At 46.8% G+C, this 19216-nt stretch overlaps 2 protein-coding genes across 3 annotated transcripts in view; both read right to left on the bottom strand.

Moving 5' to 3' along the window:
• SH3BGR (SH3 domain binding glutamate rich protein) overlaps positions 1-19216 on the bottom strand; it is a 123249-nt gene that overhangs the window by 12191 nt on the left and 91842 nt on the right. For both annotated transcript variants that reach the window (XM_077479864.1, XM_077479863.1), the window contains exon 4: positions 6966-7046. In XM_077479864.1, coding sequence (XP_077335990.1) covers positions 6966-7046 — 81 coding nt within the window. The remainder of the gene's footprint in view (positions 1-6965; positions 7047-19216) is intronic.
• On the bottom strand, positions 12068-18982 carry LOC143981473 (uncharacterized). Its single transcript, XM_077479350.1, has 2 exons — positions 15260-18982; positions 12068-12195 (listed from the first exon to the last, which is right to left on the bottom strand). The coding sequence occupies exons 1-2, from the start codon at positions 18369-18371 to the stop codon at positions 12068-12070; spliced, it is 3240 nt and encodes a 1079-aa protein (XP_077335476.1). The 5' UTR covers positions 18372-18982.

Below are 19216 nucleotides of genomic sequence, written 5' to 3'. Positions count from 1 at the left end.
ACCCCTCCCATATGGGAGGCACCTCAGTTTTGTAGCAAAGCAATAAGAAACCACGTAAAACCCAACAGGGGCGGGAGCCCTGTGTCCCGTGATGTACTCTCAAGAAAAGGATTTTACAGGTAAGCTGTATATAAAAATCCCATTTTCTTGATCATACATCACGGGACACAGGAGCTTCATTACATAGTGGGATGTCCCAAAGCAATGCTCAGATTGAGGGATGGGAGACACAGATCATAATTATAGACCGCCAGGGACCGGAGGACCTAAACTGCAGCCTGCAGTACACTGCGGCCAAAGGCGGTATCCTCTTGCCCTCTGACATCCACCTGATAGAATCTGGTGAATGTGTGGACTGATGACCAAGTTGCAGTCTTACAGATCTGAGCCAGGGAGGCCTGGTGATGCACTGCCCAAGAAGCACTTACAGCCCTAGTAGAGTGCGCTTTCACTGGAAAAGGAGGGATTTTCCCTTTAACACTATAGGCCTGAGAAATAATCTGTCTAATCCACCTTAAGAGAGTGGATTTTGACGCCGCCTGGCCCTTCCTAGGGCCTTCCGGCAAAATAAACAAGCAATCAGTTTTCCTTATCCGAGCAGTTGCTTGAAGATATAAACTGATTGCCCTAACCACATCCAAAATATGCAAAGATTCTTCTTCTGCGGACTGTGGGTCCGGAAAAAAGGATGGTAGGATTATGTCTTGATTCAAATGGAATCCCGAAACCACCTTAGGTAGAAAGGACCTGTTGGGACGCATGACCACCCGGTCCTTGTGAATAATTACATACGGCTCTTTGCTGGAAAGATCTGCTAGTTCTGATACTCTTCTAGCCGTGGATATGGCTACTAAGAAAACCATTTTTTTAGTCAGGAGAACTAATGAAGCCAGATGCAAAGGTTCAAATGGTTGCCCCTGAAAAGCCGAGAGAACCAAATTCAGATCCCATGGGCATACCAGAGGTTTGACTGGCGGTCTTATCCGCATGGCCCCCTGGATAAAAGCCCGCACCAGGGAATGCGATGCAAGTGGCTTCTGAAAAAACACCGACAGGGCTGAAATCTGCACCTTGATAGTGCTTATGGCCAAATTCATTTCTAGGCCTGACTGGAGAAAGGCCAAGATCCTGCTAATGACATATTTTCTAGGATGCCATTTCCTGAGTTCACACCAGGAAACATATGCCCTCCAGATTTTGTAATAAATAAGCCTGGAGGCCGGCTTTCTGGCATTGACCAGAGTAGAAAGGACTGGCCCCGAAAGGCCACGGTCTCTCAGAATGTGGGTCTCAGCAGCCAAACCGTCAAATTTAGACTGTGTAAAGCAGGATGGTAAATTGGACCCTGTGAGAGCAGATCTGGCCGGAGAGGGAGGATCCATAGCCTGCCTACTGCCAACTTCATGATCTCTGCGTACCACGGTCGCCTGGGCTAAGCCGGGGCTACCAAAAGGACCGATTTTGTCTCCCTCTTGACTCTTCCCAGGAACCGAAACAGAAGCGGGCTCGGGGGGAAGGCATAGATCAGATTGTACTGATCCCAGGGAACTGTCAGAGCATCTGACTCCTGAGCAAGTGCATCTCTTGTCCTTGACACAAAATTGTCCAGTTTCTTGTTGAACCTGGATGCAAACAGATCTACGTCTGGAGTACCCCACCTGTGACATATGTTCTGAAACACGTCGGGGTGCAGAGCCCATTCTCCTGGGCACAACTGCTGGCGGCTCAGAAAATCCGCCTGCCAATTTTCCACTCCTGGAATGAAGACTGCAGAAAGACATGGAACATGCTTTTCTGTCCAGACAAGTATGCGATTCACCTCTTTTTGCGCAACCAGACTCCTGGTACCGCCCTGGTGATTGATATAAGCCACTGCTGTGGCATTGTCGGACTGAACCTCAAACAGGGAGACCTCGTAGTCTGTAAGACCACTTTATGAGAGCCATATAACTTGCCCGGATTTCCAAGATATTTATGGGCAATAGCCTCTCGATCGCAGACCATTTCCCCTGCGAGCACGTCTCCTCCAACACTGCTCCCCAGCCTGTCAGGCTGGCATCTGTCGTGATAATCTTCCATGAAAGAGGAAGAAAAGTTTTGCCCTTCAGCAAATTCTTGGTTTGTAACCACCAGACGAGACTCTTGCGTGTCCCTGGGGATAGACGCATAGGAAGATCCAAGGATTGGGGCTTCCTGTTCCAAGCCGCAAGGATGCATCTTTGCAGAGGCCTTGAGTGGAACTGGGCAAATGGGATGGCCTCGAAGGAGGCGACCATTTTTCCTAACAGTCTCATGCACAAACGAATGGGTGATTATCTCATGCCTAGAATTAGGCGCACCAGATCCCCAATGGCCAAGGCTTTTGGCCTTGGAAGAAACACCTTGCCCTGAGCGGTGTCGAGGATCATACCCAGGTATTCCAACCTGGTGGCAGGCTGTTGGGACGACTTTACTAGGTTTATAATCCAACCTAGGCGTTCCAGGTGTTCTAGCGTTCTGGTAAAGCTGTGGTTCAGGAACGCTACTGTTTTCTCCATGAGAAGTAAATCGTCTAGATAAGCCATGACGGCTATACCCTGAGCTCTTAGGTTTGCCAAGAGAGGGTCCAGAATCTTTGTGAAGACTCGAGGGGCCGTAGCAAGCCCGAACGGCAAGGCCACAAATTGAAAATGGTGCCGCTCTACCACGAACCTTAGAAATTTTTGGTGTGCGGGAAAAATTGGCACATGGAGATATGCATCTTTGATGTCTATTGATGCCATAAATTCTCCCCCTTGCAGGGAGGAGACCACAGGGCGGATTGACTGCATTCGGAAGGACCGGATGCGTAAAAACCGGTTCAGATCCTTCAGATCCAGGATAGGTCTGACACTTCCATTTGGCTTCGGAACGGTGAAGAGATTCGAGTAAAACCCTGTTCTTTTGGGTCCACTTCTACTATCACCCCCTGGGATAGTAAGTGATCTAAGGCCAGAAATAGCGGTCTTTGCTTTACTGGACACCCTGGGGATCCTTGACCTTAGGAAACGAAAAGGTGGAATCTCCTGAAACTCTAGCCTGTAGCCCAGAGATACCGAAGAGATCACCCACTTGTCCCGGATCTCTTCCCGCCAGGCTCCTGCAAACTGCAGGAGCCTTCCCCCCACTCGGCCGAGCGGGGGCACCCCTTCACAAGGAAGCTTTTGGGCTCTGCTTGGCAGGCTTTCGCCCCCAAGTCTTTTTCTGCCCCTGGGCTCGGCCCTGAACCTTTCCTGTAGAGGAGGGTTGAGAAGGCCGTCGCCACTGCTTAGAGCTTGATGCTCCAGGAGAGAGAGCATGCCTAAATGATGGACGCTTGCTCCTTTTGACTGGAAGGAGAGTAGATTTACCTCCTGAAATTTTTTGGACAAATTTGTCTAATTCTTCTCCAAACAAACGTTCCCCTTTAAACGGGAACCCAATCAAATGCTTCTTGCATGACAGCTCAGCTGCCCAATTCTTTAGCCATAGGGCCCTTCGCATGTGTACCAACATGAGAGACAAACGTGATGCTTGTTGGACAGAATCCAAAATCGCATCAATCATGAAACACAGAATATGAGGCAATTCTGCATAATTTTCTACTTCCTCACTGGGAAGGAGCCCAAGCATCTGCTTAACCTGTTCCTTGAGGAACTGACACAACCCCACGGCTGCGACTGTAGGTTGCACAACAGCGCTAGTCATGGAAAAGGAGGCTTTTAATAAGGTTTCCAGCTTCTTATCAGTTGGATCTTTAAATACCTGTGCATTATCCAAGGGACAAGTCAGGTTTTTATTCACGCATGGTGGGTCCCATCGACGGATGGGACCCCCCATTTCTTGGTGAAACTTTCCTCCAAAGGATAATGCATAGAAAACCTTTTAGGAGGAGCAAACAGGATGTCCCCAATCCTCATACAACAATTCATCCATTAAGGGATGAATTGGGAAGGAAAAAGCAGTCTGTGGGACTTTCCTTACTCCTAGGGAAAAAACAGAGGACGTAGCGACTTCAGCAGCAGGCATTCTGAATGTGGTACGCACCAATTCTGTATAATACTGCACCTGCTTTCTGAGCGCCTGGGAGGAGGGGACTCTCTCCTCTTCCTCTGCCTCATCCGACTGCTCATGATCCCTGTCCCAAGATAGGGATCTCTCCTCATTGTCAGAAGAATCATCTGAGAGAGGAATTTCAGCAGAGGGAGGGGATCTACCCCTTTCCCTGCTATCTTTCAGGGAAGCAGAAATAAAATTCATCATTCTCCCTTCAAAACCCTCCAATGTAGCCCTAAGGGAGTCCTCAGTGACATAAACTGGGGCTGGGACATTAGGAGAGGCTGCAAAACCTGACAGGGGCACTGACTCGTCCTGAGAGGCTGGCTCCAGTCTTGCAGGGGGGGTGGTAACTTACAACCCCTGGACCTAGGCGGTGATTTACCAGTGCTCTTGTTACCTCCCCCTGAGACCCTCTTAGGAGGAGACATAATCCTAAGCTACAAAGCAGAGGTACTAGTACAAAGTGCAATCACTGTTGTGCTTAAAGTCTCACAATAAATATATATGCTTAAACTGCACAACCTGATGCTGAGTAGGTGTCTAAGGTTTGCCTGGATCCAATCCCCTGGGATGCTTACTGCCCATAGCTCCTGTGTCTCACACTTACAGCCCCCTGACGCTCTAGGCTTTTTAAAACTGCCGCCTGGCGCCTGCGCAGTACAGCGCCGTGCACACCAACGTGCACGGCTCACAACCACACTCCCCCCTCCTCCAATAGGCCGGGAACGCGCCTGGCGCGTGTGCACGAGGACCGCGGAATCCAGGGGGGGAAAGGAAAACTCCATCAGAGCTGTGTGGGACCCCCAGACTACGTGGGACCCCTATATTACCTCAATTGTGGCAGGGACTGCAGTGGAGATGTGAGACAGCTGGAGAACCAGGCTTCACTGAGTGTGTGTACTGAAAAGGCATGTAAGTATGCATCAGACTACTCTTACTCCCTCTAGTGGTGGAAACCAGGTAAGACATACAACTACTCAAAATGAAGAAATCCATCATATAATTATATATATAGGATTAACTTCCCTTACCTGTCCCCGCCGCAGGAATTGCTGAAACAGACAAATTCCAGCCTTCACCCATCACGGCGGGCAGTGTTAGCCAACCCTCAGGTTTATCTGGGGCTCTTTCTCGGAAGAACCTCCTACCTGGACCATGTAAAAGACTCTGCCAGAAACTTTTGTGCGCTCTGTGTAAACAGTACACCAAGTCTGGTTTTCCCAGAGCCCAGTCTTCCAATAGGAGAGGACTTACAGGCCAAACCTCGTTTCTTCGGCTGATGAGGCCCGGGTACCATACCATCTTGGGAGTCAAATATCGGCCCGAGATATAAGTCCGGTTTGTTGTAGCCCTTAGGCCCCGCAGGGACCTGCACAGAGCTAAAGTTTTACATGACCAACCACCATAGACACTGGCGAAAAAACAGAGGTGCCTGCCATATGGGAGGGGTTATATAGGGGAGGAATTCTCCTTAATTGGGGTCAACCAGTGTCCAATCACCAGAGGTGCCTATATAACCCACTATGTAATGAAGCTCCTGTGTCCCGTGATGTATGATCAAGAAATGTTGTTTCTGTTACAAATCTTTGTACATAAGTAAGTTTTCTCCTTCACTGATGAGCACCAATGAGGTTGCCCTGATGGGCACTGATGAGGCAGTACTGAATAGCACTGATGAGGTGGCAATGATGAGGTGACACTGATGATGAGGCACTTATATGCAGCACTGATGGGCACTAATAGGCGGCCCTGAAAAGTAGCACTGATGGGCACTGATAGGTGGCCCTGATAAGCAGCACTGACAGGCACTGATAGGTGACACTGATATGCAGCACTGATGGACACTGATAGGTGGCACTGATAGGTGGCACTTATGGGCACTGATAGTTGGCACTGATGGGCAGCACCGATAGATGACACTGTTAGGCAGCACTCATCAGGAGTCACTGGCAGGCATCACTGATGGGCATTGATTGGCATTTGTGGTGGTCATGGGTGGGCATCCCTGGTGGTCTTGAGTGTGCATCCTCAGGGCGCTACACTGATAATCAATCAGTGCAGAACCCCCTGTCAGGACATCAGCCGATCGGTTCTCCTCTACTGATGTCTATCAGTGCGAATGGTGGAAAAGCCGATAAACGGCTCTTCCTATTTACACTGTGAGCAGTTGTGATTGGACACAGCTGATCACATGGTAAAGAGCCTACATCAGGGGTTCTTTACCAAGATCGGAGATCTGTGTCAGACTGCCACACCGCACCACCGATCGCCGCGCTGGGTGCCACTGCGGTCACGCGCTAGCTTGTTGACCTGCTAGACATCATATGATGCCCAGTCAGGATAGCTGAACCACTTTCCACTTGTCATTCTGCATGCGGTGGGCGGGAAGTGGTTAAAGTATTCACTTGGCCTGATAAATTCTCCAGATCTCAATCCAATCGAGCGTTTATAGGATATGCTGGAAAAAGAAATGTGATCCATGGTGGCCTCTTCTAACACCTTACAGCACTTTAAGAATGTGTTACTGACAGATTCCACAGCATATCATTAAAGGTCCAGTGGTGCCCATGCCTTGATGGGTCAGGGCTGCTTTGGCAGCAAAAGGGGACCTACTCAGTATTAGGTTGGGGGTCATAAAGGTATGGCTGATCGGTCCATTTCCATATGTATTGATTTTAAAGCTATTTAAGTTCATTTTTATGATTTGTATTGTATATAATACAATTTGTCATGTTTTATTTATATATTTAATGTCTGTATACTGTATGTTCACACAAAGTCCCATGTTTTAGTAACAAGGTGAGAGGTCTTTCTGCCTTTCCCACTACTGTGGCGTGTACTGGGAAACTTCTGCATAGGGTCTGGAGAAGCTCTTGAATCACTCGGTAACAATTACAAAGGTCACATACCTGCTTCTCCTCTTCTGCGTTAGTTATCACTTCTTGGTTTTCAGCAGGCTTTTCTGTCTCTTCAGCAGAAATGTCAATGCTCTAACAAAAGAAAGGCACACTTAGATCAATATCAAGCCACATACCATGAAGTGTCCTAAATAAGTTGCAAACTGCTGATGCAGGGACTGTCTCTTATGACCATCCCTTATGATCCTGAGTTTGTTGAATACTCTCAATGGAATATGACCAGAGCAGTATAGAGGTCAGTGCTTAAAGCTGGCTATAAACAAAAAGATTTTTTCAACTAGCCTGCAGGCTGCACAAATAAAAAAAACTGGTAGATTTTTTTTATGGACGTTCATATAAAAAAAATCTCATCAGTAGATTTGATAACCAAAAAAATTGTACTAGTGCATCACTTCCAAATGTAAATCATACACAGTAAAATCTTGGTTTGCGAGCATAATTCATTCCAGAAGCATGCTTGTAATCCAAAGCAATTGTGTATCAAAGCAAATTTCCCCATAAGAAATAATGGAAACTCAGATGATTCGTTCTACAACCATTCATTCATTGGTCTTTCAGTTTATAGTCCATATAAAAAGATTATAACAATGTGACCAGTTTGTGTAACCATAAAATGTCCATCCACAAATGGAAGCCTCCACAAGGGGATTAGAAGCAAAATCCAGCAGGAGCTCCGGAGTATAAAAGAGAAGAGAGGCACCTCTAAGGCCGCGTACACACGCGGGGACTGTTCGCTCAACTTTGTCCGTCAAACAGTTTCAGCGAACAGTCCGCTCAAAATTAGCATGGACGGACTTGCCCACACACGACGAACGAACAGCTTGCTGAAACCGTGCGCGATGACGTGAACGGCACGTACGACGGGACGGAAAATACGACGTCCCATACACTGCATTACAACTTTCGGCGTGTAAATCCTTTCTAAACATGCGCGGAACTTAGTTTGACGAACAAGCCTACACACGAGGGGACTGTTCGCTGAAACCAAGTTTCAGCGGACAGTTTTTCGGAATTTCCGAAAAACTTTGTTCAGCAGACTGTTCGCTGAAACTGTCCGCTGAAAGCCCACACACGGGCGGACTGTCCGCTGAAACACTGTTCAGCGGACAAAGTTGGGCGAACAGTCCCCGCGTGTGTACGCGGCCTTAGTGTAGCAATATGGTTACATTTAATGAAGGTACATTTAGAAACTCACATAGTTGATGATTAACCTCCCTGGCGCTATGATTCAGTCTGGAATTAGGTGCTGAAAGCGGTACAATTATTTTGCATGGAAATCTGGCGTTTTATATTGTAGTCCTGTAATTCTTAGGAATAACGCTCTTAAATCTCTTCAAACCAGAGTCTAGCAGACATCCCCAGGTATGATAAAGTTTATAATATAATAAAGAATAATAAAAAATATTCAATAATGTAATCAAATCCTAAAACACTGAAAAAGGGACACTTTTTGGTTGCTATGGACAATCTCCAAATTCCAGGCAGAAAAAACAGTATTTATAATATAAAAGTGCATGCAGGGCACTGCACAGACCACTAGGGACAAAGGGGGTGTGTCATTTTTAATACAGTACTGTAATCTGTAAGATTACAGTGCTGTGTGTGTTTTGTGTCTTTTTACTTTTTTGAATTTGGCGCCGATCTCCGCTCCCATGCGTCGTAATGTCGCAGAGAACGGAGCTCGGCGGCATTCGGCACTGTGAATCGAGCGGAGGACAGCTCGATCACACAGCGCGGGGGACATCGCTGGATCCAGGGGACAAGGTAAGTAACTTCTCCCTGTGTCCTCCCTGCATCCAGCGATGCGATCCCGAGTCTGGCTCGGGGTTACCGCTCCTGCTAGTAAATTCCCAACCCGGGATTACCGCTAGGGAGGTTAAAAGAGGCACATCTAAGTATGCAGGCATCCGGGGTAAAGCTGTCCACATAGACCATCCTCTGCACCACTGGCTCTCACCGCTGTCAGTCTGCAGTCGTGACCGGGAAGACTACCCTGCAATAGAGTGATCTGAAAGCGAGGCTTGAAGTGCTCGTGGAGCACAGCGTGGAAGGGATGACATTGATGGCACTACTGAGGACGGTCTATGTGGACAGCTTTACCCCGGATGCCTGTGCAGGGCTGGCTCCTGACAAGTATGAGCTATATGTTTTCAAAGTTAATTCTCCTGAAACCACAGTTGGGTTTTGAGGCTAATTTTACTAAATGTATGGTTTCAGTACCAGTCTGGCTGGGTTGCACTGGGTTCTCCTTGACCGCAAGTGTCGCTGTCACCGTCGGCAAGTTTGTGAACGCAGTCTAGCTGGGTGTATTGAATGTCACGTTTCTCTCTGAACCATCCCAGTGGGAGTGTTCTCCCGCTGGGCCTTCTGGAAGGTGGTATTTAAGGTACTGACATCACGTGGTCCGGGTTCCGGTCCAGAGAGGGTTTCCGTCTGTTTGGTTCTGGTCCTCCTGACCAGCCCCCTGGCCCTCCTTGCATACACTTGCATACTTAGATGTGCCTGTTTTAATCATCAGCCATGTGGCTAAATGTTGTACCCTCATTATATGTAACCATATTGCTACTTTTAGAGGTGCCTCTCTTATATTTTACACTCAGTTGTGACATAACGCTACATGTATATCAAGACATCACTTGTATAGCAAGTCAAAATGTATTTATATTTATAATTTAATTATAAATATTTTTTTTTTTTAAATGTTGCTTGTCTTGCAAAATGCTCTCAAACCAAGTTACTCTCAAACCAAGGTTTTACTGTACAAAAAATATCTGTGAATACACCAGACTCACAAAAATCACATAAAAATGTGTTAATAAGTGTGGCGCGGCGGGTATATGAATAAATGCAACCAAATATAAATCAACTCTAATAATGTGATGATATAAATATGTGAAGTCTACTAGTAACTCCATGCAATTATAGTCACCTAAAATTAATGTGAATAAAGAACAGCACGGAGCAGGACCGAAGGGTAGGCGGAGTAAAGGCATGACAGAGGGGCTGGGCAAGGATTGGCCAGTTCAGTTCTAGGGGGGCGGAGCTTGAGCGTGGAGGAGAGCGCGCTCCACGCCCCAGCGTCAGTCGGCAAGTGAGAAGATTCCCACCCTCCCTCCCTTACATTATTTATTTCCATTTTTATGTTTTATTTCTTTGCTTGGCAATTATTGTTTGGTGGGCTGATAGCGCGGGGTGGTGCCCGCAGGGCACGGAGGGGTTGCACATCGTTTGGATACATGGTGATGCTACTTGGGTTTGTGGTAGTTCCATATAGTGTTCAGATATTAACTTATTTTCCTTTCAGGACTTAGTGCTGGATGTCGTAGCGGTGGCGGGTGTTGGTAGGTGCAGGCAAAGGATGATAACCCCTCCCCACAGAGAATTGTTGATGCGGGACCCATTGGAGATATGGGCTCGCTGCTGATATGCCATATAGCGAGGGTCTATATGGTAACTGGTAATGGGGTGCACTGCGGTCAAGAGTTGGGATGTCTTTGAGCTAGCATGTCAGCTTAAGGCCTAGTTACAGTAATATCACCGCAGTGCCTGTTTGATCAATATGATAATGGGTGAGGAGGGGGAATGTCCTGTGGAAGACCAACGTGCTCAGTGTTGTTAAGTTAAAAGGATGTTGTTATATTGTTGTTTTGGTTTACATGTTAATTATATTTTGATAATAAAGGGGCTGCTACGGCCACTAATTGCTCCAAAAATGTGTGGTCTCTTTAATGGGAAAGGGAAGGGTATGTAGGTGGTCATCTAGAATAACAGCGCAGCATCAGCCATACGATAGTCATGAAATAAACAAAAATCTCATAAAAGTCTCTGAAACCACTTGTGTACTATGAACCTTCTACTCTCTCCAAAGTACTTCTGGTGACCCACCCCCAATGGGTGAAGTGTTCACTCACCTTAAATATCACTACAGGGTCTACACTCCTCCTATAGAGAATGCAGCTAGATCTCCTTATCTTCCCATCCAGGGGTATATCTGCAAGCTGATACTGGCAATCAACGTATGACTTCACGGGATTCAGCTACTTCCACCTATACGCGTTACACCCTCTGATTCTGCTTCCTCAGTAGGCCTAAGAATGTTCATAGTACACAAGTGGTTTCATAGGCTTTTATGAGGTTATTGTTTCATTATTCACATTAATTTCAGGTGTCTGTAATTGGGTGGAGTTGTGCTAGAGTTACTAGTAGACTTCACATATTTTATATCATCATATTATTAGGTTGATTTATATTTGGTTGCATTTATTCACATACCCGCTGCACCACACTTATTTACACATTTTTAAGTACTTTTGTATAGCGGTTGGTTGTGAACACATCAAAAGAGTGTTGGTTGAATCTTAACCTTGGTAATAACTAATAAGGCAATATTTGTGTGTTTATCTTATAATTAGGGTGGTTGTGCTGATTTGTTACACAATTGTTTTGTCACAAAAAAAAATCACATGACAGTAAATACATATAAACAATAAATCAACAAATCTGTATAAAAATAAAACACAGATTAAACTATGTGCAACCACTACAGTTAATATATTGTAGATCAAAAAAATCTGAAACGTTCATAGTGCTCACTGCTAGTTTTTTAATCAAATGGGAAAAAGGTTTAAAAACACTTAGATGATAAATCAGCATATGCACAAGCCTATCAGGAAGCCGCCAATCCTAGTTTCTCAACATTCAACAGACATGCATGATGACATCATAGACTCCTCCTCACTGGATGCGTTGTGTTCCAATTGCGCTTCCTCAGTGATAGCTCACCTAAGGCTTCATGTACATTACAAGCTCCTAAACTTGAGCTTAGGAGCTTTTGATGTTTTTTTTTGCCAAAACTCCTAAACTCAACTCCATAAAAACCTGCGTGTCCGTGAACACATAGGCTTTTAGGATCATTTAGAAGCTGCTGTGGCTAGGGCAGGCTCAATCTCCCTCTCCTGGACACGGAAGAATCGCATTCAGGATAGGAATGTCTTGACCACCAGCTGCAAAATGTGGAAAAATCGTGGCAAGATTTTCCATTTTCTCAAGGCCAGTGGTCATAATAGGCTATGTGTACATGAAGCCTAAGGAAGTCAAATCAAGATGTAATGGGTCTGATTTACTAAAGGCAAATACACTTTGCTGTTGCACTCTGTGGGTGCAGTTGCGCCCGAGTAAATGAGCAGAACCTCTTCTGACTTAATAAAAACAATGTGGGACTCTGGTGAAATAGAAACACAGTGATTTGATGTAAGTAAATCAAAATAAAAAGACATGGTTTAAATAAACATAAAGTCCATAGGTAAAATGGAATATGTAGTGACACTGAATGTCCCTTAAAGGGACAGACACCAAATGTTCATAACATCATTGAGACATCAAAAAATAATGAATGGGTGATGAGATAATATGTGAAAGTGAGTAGTCCGCCACTGATAGGATGAAGGCTTACCAGATGGTTTGAACTCAAAAGGACATACGTCCTATGAGTCAAACAGGCTTGTATTGGCAAATGCCAAAGTTGAAGACATCGGATCTGGAAACCTTTGACACGTAAACCAAATCCTCATACAGTCACTGGGGTTGTGCTCTCCATAGAAGGTATTTCCATACAGACAAATGGATGGTTTCTTCCATATATTCACATATATATCGAAGAAAGGGGAACAAAGGAAGGCCACATTGTGTAATTCCATATAAAAAAAGTAGAAAATGAATGAGGTAAAAAATAGGGCTGTGGAAATTAAAGATTAATTCCTCAATTAAGCGATACATTTTTTTGATCGCTCAAAATTATTTTGATCGGTACTCACCTCTCCGCCGGCTTCCGGGTCTTCAGGGAGTTCCATCGGAGATCCAGTGACGTCACAGACATCGACGTCACTGGACTCCTCCCCCCTTCCCCAAGTGCCTCCGTCTGCTAATGAAGGGAAGGGGGAGGAGTCCGGTGACGTCAAAGTTCTGATTGAACGTAACGCATACGGTGGAGGAGCTACGCATGACGTCACCCGCTGCTGCCCTACGGAACTAACACGATTTTCAGCTTTACATGCTGTGTTTTTATCATCTTTATGTGAGTAGTTTGTGTTTGAACACAAAAATGAAATCTTATACGTATACGGTGAGTGTGACGAACGCTGGTGTCAGATCCCTGCCCTCCTCGCTAACTGGCGACAAAGGACCGGCCAACCTAACACCACGCTGTCACTTACGTAACAATGCCACACTCAGCTGCACCCAGCACAAAGATTTTCCAGCTTGCGGGACCACAATCTAGGTGCAGGCAGCCTGAGAGCGATTGTCACCGGGCTAATTACACAATTAACCCTTTAACTGCCACCACCCCCGTTTAAAAGACAGAGCCGGGGGGACTCGTAATTTAAGCAACACCAATTATAAGTTTAGAATAAGCGCCTGCAACACACACTGCCACCACAGACAGGTCTGCTCAGTGCCTTACTCTACCACAGTAGCGCCCTTTTAAGAGACAGGTTCGTTTATAGTTTGCATCAAGAGCTTTAAAGACAAGGTTAACACTTTTCAACGTAAGGATTTATTATGAAAAGGTCAAGGTTGGTGCAAATAAAACATTTACAGAAAAAGGATGTTCCAAAAAATAAAGACAATATACAGCCACAAAGAAATAAGGTAGAATTGGGAAGGAAGTATACTTGCAATTAATGTCCAAGAGTTGATCAGAGTTCAATCGATGAGCAAAGGTAATCGGTTCTCAAACTTGGCAGATGTTCCTGCTTGGATGGTAAAAGGAGAACTGACTATTGCCTTGGTCTCTCCTCTTTTCTGTCAAATCAAAGGGGGTGTTGACAGCGACCAGTGACCAATCGTCTGGTCATCTTGTTTAGGGGTTGGTTGCTGGGAGGTGTCTACACTCATGACCCTGTCCCAGGTACACTTTATAATACATATTCATATCTCTGCCTCTCTATTGTTTATAGACTGCAGATATCCATTTTAGTGATCAGCATGATATTTGCTTCAAAACGAGTCCACACATGACAGGTTTGCCATTTCAGGGTTAACTAGGAGGAGTAAGGGGTCCCAGGGGCTTCCCATATGACCTGGCATAGGGGTGTTTGGACTTGAAATGTTAGAAATTATCCAAGGAAACTAAATATATCCATATTATGGCTGTGCTATGATGGCTTTGAAAGTTATAAAAAATGTTAACGTTTCAACACTTTACTAATCTGTTTGCACGCTATCTGGTTGGAAGTATTTACGACGGGTATCTGTTGGTTGTCTGCATGGAGAAAGTGACAGTTTTACGACAGGCCGGAATATCTGCCAGGCAACTTGAGCCTTGTTTTCTCTGCTAAGATAACCTTTCTTCCCTTTGAAGATTTTAAGAGCTTTTGGAATTCCTAAGACAAGGGAGGGGGGAGTTTAGATTATTCTGTAAGTTTATTCTAAGGTCAGCCAAACTGTCATGGCTGCTTTCCACACAAAATGGCAACTAGTTACAATATATCCTGGCTCAGACGTGATATCGTTACACCTCCCTCCTTAGGTGGTTGCATGGGAGGGAACTACAATTTCCCTCCTGACGCAACCGACTCTTGCAGGCTCGGCTTGTCGCGACAGCCCATCAGCATTGCCATGGGTGCTGCCTTTCTTATGCTGGATGGTGAAATCGTATTGCTGAAGAATTAAGCTCCACCGAAGTAGTTTGCCATTCTCCCCAGCCACACGATTTAGCCAGCTCAAGGGATTGTGATCTGTGATCACAGTGAAGTGCCGTCCATAAAGGTACGTTTGTAACTTCTGGAGAGCCCACACGATCGCAAGACACTCCTTTTCAATCGTGGCGTATGCTACTTCCCTGGGAAGCAGCTTTCGGCTCAGGTAGAGGATGGGATGCTCCTCTCCAGCATCATCCACCTGGCTCAGGACTGCACCCAATCCATAGGCAGAGGCATCAGTCTGCACTAGGAAACGGCGGGTGAAGTCTGGAGCCTGTAGCACAGGAGCGCGGGCCAGCGCCTCTTTCAAGGCCTGAAATGCCTGCTCACATTCTGGTGTCCAAGACACCACCTTGGGCAGTTTCTTTTTGGTTAGGCCAGTCAAAGGTTTAGCCAGGCTACTATAGTTACATACAAACTTCCTATAGTAGCCAGCGGTCCCCAAGAAAGACATAACCTGCTTTTTGGTTTGGGGGGTAGGCCATGCCAGGATGGCATCAACCTTCCCTGTCTCGGGTTTCAGGGTGCCTCCTCCCACCCGGTGTCCCAAGTACTGCACATTGGTCATGGCAATCTGACACTTACTGGGTTTGACGGTCAGATTGGCAGCTGTCAGTTGGTCCAGGACCTGTGACAGGTGCACCAGGTGTTCTTCCCGCACAATTTCCAGCAGCGTCTCCATTTTATCCCTGAACTTTAGGACGGAATCTACAACAGAGACCTCTGGGTCGGCAATCTTGCCCTCCCAGGTCTCACACATTAGATTCAGGGGCTCTCTTACCCTCCGTCCGCACAGAAGTTCAAATGGCAAAAAGCCTGTGGACTCCGGAGGCACCTCTCTGTAAGCAAACAGCAGACGAGGCGGATATCGTTTCCAGTCCTTGCCCTGAGAGTGCACAAAGGTGCGCAACATTTGTTTTAAAGGGCCATTAAAGCTCTCGCACAAGCCGTTGGTTTGTGGGTGATAAGGACTGGCCAAGATATGCGTCATCGGTATTTTCTGACAGAGAGCTTGCATCAAGTCAGACACAAACTGAGGGCCTTGATTGATAATGAGCTTGGCTGTGAATTCCACTCTTGTGAAGATTCCCAGCAGAGCATCAGCGACCTTGTCCGTCCGGAGGCAGGAGAGAACCACCGCCTCTGGATAACGCGTGGCATAGTTGACAACTGTAAGGATATAACGTTTGCCAGAACTGCTAGGGATGGCCAAAGGCCCAACGATATCCACTGCCACCCTCTTAAAAGGTTCATCAATCACAGGCAAAGGTTTTAGTGGAGCCTTGTGGACATCCCCTACCTTGCCAACTCGCTGGCAGGTAACACAGGACCGACAGTAGTCAGCTATGTCAGCAAGCATCCTGGGCCAATAAAAGTTATGTACCAACCGCCCTCGGGTCTTAGTGATCCCCAAGTGCCCTGCGAGGGGAATCTCATGGGCTACTTTTAGCAGTGGTCCCCTAAATTGACTGGGTACCACCAGCTGTCTGTCACCTATGTCAGCCTCATTCCCCTCTGCAGGCAAATTTTCTCTATACAGTTTCCCTTTGTCCCAGTAGACCTTTTGTTTGTCATTCTCTGCAGGGGGGCGATCAGCTAGACTTCTGAGCTGTGCTAGTGTTTGGTCTGTCTGCAGTGCTGTTTCAAAGGCGGGACCACAACTCTCAGCCAGCAGTCCTGTGGCAAACGAGGACGGCTGCTGAGGCTCAACAGAGGTGGAGTCCACTGGGTCAGAACAGGGAGAGGGCCCCGAGACCTCCTCCTGCTGTTCTGCGATCAGTGCCTGCACCTCGGCTGCCTTTGCAGCACTGCGAGTGACCACTAAGACTGGCAATACATCATCATCATCATCATCATCATCATTATCGTCATCATTGTCATCATCATCACATTTAACCTTTATCAGTTCAGCAACATTGGAACATACATCAGGTACCTTCACTAGCAAGGGGGTCTCCTCTCCTGTCTCTGAAGGAGGACCTTGCACTTCAACTCCACCCTCCCCCTCCCTCTGTCCATCCACAGGTTGCCCAGATATTACCCCAACATCTGTAAACAGTACCTTGGTAGGTCCAGAAGGTTCTGTGGGAGCATCCTGGGTGCTCTTAGCAGGGGCATAGTAAGAAACAAGGGTACCTAAATCAGAACCCAACAACACAGCAGTGGGGATCTCCTCAGAGACACCCACCTCTCTCATCCCACTTCCAGCACCCCAATCCAGGAAAACATAGGCACGAGGTACATGGGAACAGGTTCCCCCAACTCCAGTCAGGGAAAGGTACTTCTCTGGGATGATGTCTGTTTCTTCTATCACCTCTGGTCTGACCAAAGTGACTTCGGCTCCAGTGTCACGAAAGCCTGTTACAGTTCGTTGGCCTACAATGACTGGCTGCAAGTTGACATTGGTTCCTGGAGGTTTTTCACCGACGAGCAGCACAGCAGAAGGGTTGCTGGCCGGATGGCCAGGGGTTGTCGTCTTCTTCTGCTCAGGGCACTGTGTCCGGAGATGTCCGCTTTTCCCACAGTTATAGCATTTGCGGTTGTCAGTCACAAAGGCTTTGGCTCCAGGAGCTGCAGGTTCCGGCCGCTGAGGAACTTGGTTGGTAGGTAGAGGAGGGGTTGCCAGGTGTGATTTCCCTCCTTTCCAGCTGTTTGGAGGAGCCTTGCGATGGTCAGATACCCGAGAGTGGATATAGGTATCTGCCAGTTCTGCTGCTGCTTTGGCAGAGGTCGGCTTTCGCTCCAACACAAACTGTCTGACGTCTGTAGGACAGATGTGCAAAAGTTGATCTTCAATCATAAGATCTTCCAAGGACTCAAAAGAATCGGCTTTCAAGCCTTTAGTCCACTGCCGGAATGTGGTGCGTAAGCGTCTTACCACATCCAGGTATGAGTCCCCAGGCCCCTTTTGCAAGGACCTAAAACGCTTCCGGTACACTTCCGGGGTTAGCTGAAACTTTTGGATGATTGCAGCCTTTAGGGCCTCATAATCACCTCCTTGCTCTTCTGACAGTTCTACATAAGCATCCAGGGCCTTGCCTCGTAGCCCTGGCGTCAGGTACCGGGCCCATTGTGCTGGGGGCAGATGGTACTGACGGCAAGTTTTTTCAAACGACAGTAGATACACGTCAATGTCACTGTCCTTTTCCATAACTGGAAATTTGGCTGCCGGGGTCACTGGCAGAGAGTCATCCCTGTGCTCTAGGGATCCGAGGTTCTGAACCTGTCGCTGCTGCTGGAGCCTAGCCATCTCCAGTTCGTGCCGACGATCAGCCTCTCTCTCAGCCCTGCGTTCCTCTCTCTCAGCCTGGCGCTCGAGAAACTGCAGGTACGCCACAGGATCCCTCTCCCTGAGGTGTTGTAGCGTTTCCTGCATTTGAGGACAGTCTATTCTGGTTCCAGGCAATCTGATGCTGGCCTGCTCCGGCGATGGCCTGGAGGTAACAATCCGTGGTAGTCCAGTGTCAGTCTCTGCTTGCCCATCTGGTGAGGCCGCCTCTGAACCACTGGGCTCTGGAGTAGCGGAAACCCTTTCTGGTCCAGTTTCCCCCAGGTTCTGGTCTGCACGGATATCAAACTCATGTAGGGCATGTATCAAGCCATCACGGTTTTTGCCACCGACATCAATTCCTCTTTCTGTGCACTCAGCAGTCAGATCATTTTTGCTCATCTTTTTATATGCTGATAACCCAGACATGTTGCAAGCAGAAAAGATAGAACAGAAAGCAGAGATAGGAAGAAGGCGTAGAAAGGAGCTGTTGCTGTATATCTCTTTTTAAAAAACGTAAACAAAAAATAATGTGCACCAGCTTGTCTCTAAGGACTGTTTCCACAAAGGTTACACTCCTTCAGTGCAGAGCTAATTCCTAACAATGCACTGAATGCTCTTAATGCGAAACTATCCCGCTACGCTGCCAGCCAATATGTGACGAACGCTGGTGTCAGATCCCTGCCCTCCTCGCTAACTGGCGACAAAGGACCGGCCAACCTAACACCACGCTGTCACTTACGTAACAATGCCACACTCAGCTGCACCCAGCACAAAGATTTTCCAGCTTGCGGGACCACAATCTAGGTGCAGGCAGCCTGAGAGCGATTGTCACCGGGCTAATTACACAATTAACCCTTTAACTGCCACCACCCCCGTTTAAAAGACAGAGCCGGGGGGACTCGTAATTTAAGCAACACCAATTATAAGTTTAGAATAAGCGCCTGCAACACACACTGCCACCACAGACAGGTCTGCTCAGTGCCTTACTCTACCACAGTAGCGCCCTTTTAAGAGACAGGTTCGTTTATAGTTTGCATCAAGAGCTTTAAAGACAAGGTTAACACTTTTCAACGTAAGGATTTATTATGAAAAGGTCAAGGTTGGTGCAAATAAAACATTTACAGAAAAAGGATGTTCCAAAAAATAAAGACAATATACAGCCACAAAGAAATAAGGTAGAATTGGGAAGGAAGTATACTTGCAATTAATGTCCAAGAGTTGATCAGAGTTCAATCGATGAGCAAAGGTAATCGGTTCTCAAACTTGGCAGA

The sequence above is a fragment of the Lithobates pipiens genome, unplaced genomic scaffold (assembly GCF_037356315.1).
Source record: "Lithobates pipiens isolate NorthernLeopardFrog02 unplaced genomic scaffold, aLitPip1_a1.2 Scaffold_16, whole genome shotgun sequence".
Lineage (NCBI taxonomy): Eukaryota > Metazoa > Chordata > Amphibia > Anura > Ranidae > Lithobates > Lithobates pipiens.
This window is presented reverse-complemented; position numbering and strand designations above follow the sequence as displayed.